The following is a 3,536-nucleotide window of genomic DNA, read 5'->3' on the forward strand; positions in this document are numbered from 1 at the left end:
AATAGAATAACAATTATTAAGTATATAAGAATTCATACTGACAGCATTGCAAAATTAAATACAATAGCAATGAATATTAAGTAAGGTAAATAAATCAAATTTAGAATTCAACTAAAATAGAAAAAGTAAAATACAACAAATAACAGTATAAAGTGTATAAGAAGTGATAATAACACCAGAGCCAAATAGAAAATAAAATAGGAAATAAATATTGAGTATGATATTGAGAGAGATATTGAACATTTGTAGAAAGTTATAATGCACGTAGATTAATGAAATTAATATTGCACATGAAGTTTAAATGTTATATTGTTGATTATTGATAAAATAAAAATAATGTACTTGCTATGCTAAATAAATAAACTTGCCTAATGTTACCAGACTTGTAATTTATATATATATTGTTTTGTTTTGTTTTTATAAATAAACATGCCTGTCGTGATGATTTTATAATTTCAAAATTTTTACAGCCACTTGAGGTCACCGCCTAAAAACAAGAGTGAAAAAAATGGGTCGTAAACATATGTTTGCAAAGAAAATTGAGGTTTAAAGTTCTGAATGAACGCTTCGTAATGTTTGAAATATTGAATATTGATCTATTGAAGCGTTCAGCGTTGATATTGATCCGTCTTCGTCTCCCCTCAGTGTTCCTACGTCCCCCCCTGTGAGCGGGACAACCAGAAGAACAAGGACAGCGTCCTGTGGTGGGAGGATTACTTCACCAAAGAGGTCAGCAGCCAGTCCTTCACCTGCTTCTTCAACCAGCAGAGGAGGTGAGACACGCACACGCACTGAAGTCCATTCAAAGGTGTGAGACAGGTGAGAAATTGGAAACAGGGACGTGTGACGGTGTGAAGTTTAGTCCTCGGTGGCAGATCGTTGTTACCACGGCGATATTACAGACCAGCAGCATCGACTGGACATCTTTCTGACAGAACGACTCAATATCCTGCCTGTGACCTTTGACCCCACAGAAGTGACCCTCTGACTTCAATCACACAGTCTTTCGAGCTCCATTATCACGTTTTGAGCTGCTGCTGCTGCAGGAGATTACAAACTACTACGATGGTTTTAAGAATTTACTTACAGCACATGTTTACAGACTGGCTTTTACGTGATCCGTCGCTTTACTGCTTTATTTTATTTTCATAAAATTAAAATGTAATATTGCACAATAAAAAAAAGAATTGCCTTTTTGCTGCAACATGCTAAACAAATAATTTTGCCTCATGTGATCAGACATATTATTTTTATATATTTTATTTTTTTATTGATATTATTATTTTATTTTATTTATTTTATTTATTTTATTTATTTTTTTATCTATTTTATTTATTTTATTTATTTATCTACTGTTGTTTTATTGCCTTGCTTTTGCTGGAAAAAAATGCTCTTTTACAGTTTTTCATCTTTGCATACACTCATGCATGAACAAAAGGATAAACTCTGAGTACATTTACATAGTTTTTACTCAAACATAAATTCTAAATCAACCTGGAAATGAAAGTAAAAGAACTGAGTACTTCTTCTTCTTCTCTTTCAAACAATCTGCCAAATCAAATCAGCCTGGTTTTCCCCGGAAACAAAGTTGAAATAATTCAAACTGATGACCGTAACGTGAGATGGTTACGGTTAAATTATCCTGCAGACTCCTGTGTTTCTATTCTGAGGAACATTCAGGGTTTCATTAAAAAGAGAATTTATAAATAGATATTTAAAGCATTAATTCAGGTGATGAGAGTTTCCAGCTGCTCCTCAAACATCTAAATTAAAACTATCTTCACATGAGAAAGTTGATGACTGCAAAACAAATACGGATATTAAATTAAATGAATGCACAATTTCATGTGTACTGATTGGAATTAAAGCTCTTCTCTTGTTTAAGAATAAACCTGGAGGATAATAAAGCTACAAAAACACTGAAATCACAAAATAAAACAGGTTGACTGATGTTTAAAGCACAGTTTTATTGGTCTTTTAACAAGCTCAGCCTCTTTTTTATGCTGCGTCCGAACATCGCGTCAGCTTAATCCTCCTATTATCCAGAGACGATGCCTTTACCTGTGACCTTGGTGGTGTTATTTTTATCTCTGCACCAGAAGGATCACAATGAGGAAACTCTGCTTCATAAATGAGGAGCCCGGTGGGAACTCGATGATGCTGCAGAAAAGATTTTTATTGTGTGTTTTGGAGGAAAAAAGAACTGGAGCACTCAGAGGGTTTTTAAAGACGAGGAAAAACACAGTCAGTCACTTGATGTATGAGGTGGCATGAAGGTTATATCGTAAAAAAACTTGTGTATTTGTATTAGTATTATTACATGACCTGGTTTTGTAAATTGTAAGTTGACCAATTTCTTTTTCCAGTTGCTCCTACTTTGCTTTGTTTTTTTAAAGAAAATCTCATTTATTTTATTTTATTCTATTTAGCAGAAAATGACAAATCATAATTTTATCTCAAAGGACACAATCCTCTTGTTTCTCTAAAAGTCTTTTAATGTGAAATATCTACAGGAAGTGTTGGGTTTCATTGGCAGTAAATGTCACTGATCATTGAAAACTGCAAACTACAAACATCTGGAAATAATAAATGTGTTAAAGTCTTTGTTTTGCATTCTCTCTACCTGTTTTCAGTGAAAAACACCATGTCTTAAAGCTTCTGTAGGGGGCGACTCCTCTGGTTGTATAGAAGTCTATGAGAAAATGACTCTACTTCTCTCTTGATTTATTCCCTCAGTAAACATTGTAAACATGAGTTTATGGTCTCAATCTCTAGTTTCAAGTCTTCTTCAATACAGCATGATGTTCATTTAGTAAATGATGCTCCATTTAGAGTCAAACAGACCATAAAGCAGGGGATGCTTTAGGGCGGGGCTACACACTGATTGACAGGTCCACACCAGAGACGTATACGGCGTCTCTACGTCACTCCTCCTCAGTCCATATATGGTCACTTCCTGTTCACTGGTTGCAAAAAAAAACAAGATGGCGACATCCAAATCGCTAAACCTAAGGCTTCAAAATGTTCCAATGAGTGACGTCACGATGACTACGTCCACTTTTTATATAGAGTCTGTGACTAAAATACAACCCTTCTGTTTTTAGACTCTTGTGTGGACTCTTGGCGTAAACGTAGCGAATGTTAAACGTGTGCATGTAGCCTTATATCGACGTGACATATTCTGCTTTCACATGTTTCCTTCTCCGTGTGGTTTCAGGCCGGACGACGTGTTGTGGCGGCGTTCCCACGACACCAGCGTCCTGCTGCACTGCGTCCTCTGGCCGATGGTGTCGCTCCTCCTGGGAACGCTCATCGTTCTCCTCACCGTGTGCGCCCGCTCCCTGGCCGTCCGCGCCGAGGCCCTCCAGAAGAGGAAGTGCTCCTACGAGGTGTGCCACGACCTGTCGGCGGGGGATCGCCGCGGCAACAAGGCCGACGAGCACCTGAGGACGAACTCTGACCCCGAGCTGTCGTCGCCGACGAGGACCCTGCCGCTGTTCGCGGTGCCGGTGCGACGCCGCGACCGAGAACACTAG

General features: G+C 37.8%; 1 protein-coding gene across 1 annotated transcript in view; it reads left to right on the forward strand.

The window, feature by feature from the left end:
* Positions 1–3,536, forward strand: part of LOC129112807 (calcium-activated potassium channel subunit beta-4-like) — a 17,461-nt gene extending 13,925 nt beyond the window's left edge. The window contains exons 3-4 of the mRNA XM_054625041.1: positions 646–773; positions 3,218–3,536. Of these exons, the coding sequence (XP_054481016.1) occupies positions 646–773; positions 3,218–3,536 (447 nt within the window). The remainder of the gene's footprint in view (positions 1–645; positions 774–3,217) is intronic.

Source organism: Anoplopoma fimbria, chromosome 23, assembly GCF_027596085.1.
Source record: "Anoplopoma fimbria isolate UVic2021 breed Golden Eagle Sablefish chromosome 23, Afim_UVic_2022, whole genome shotgun sequence".
Lineage (NCBI taxonomy): Eukaryota > Metazoa > Chordata > Actinopteri > Perciformes > Anoplopomatidae > Anoplopoma > Anoplopoma fimbria.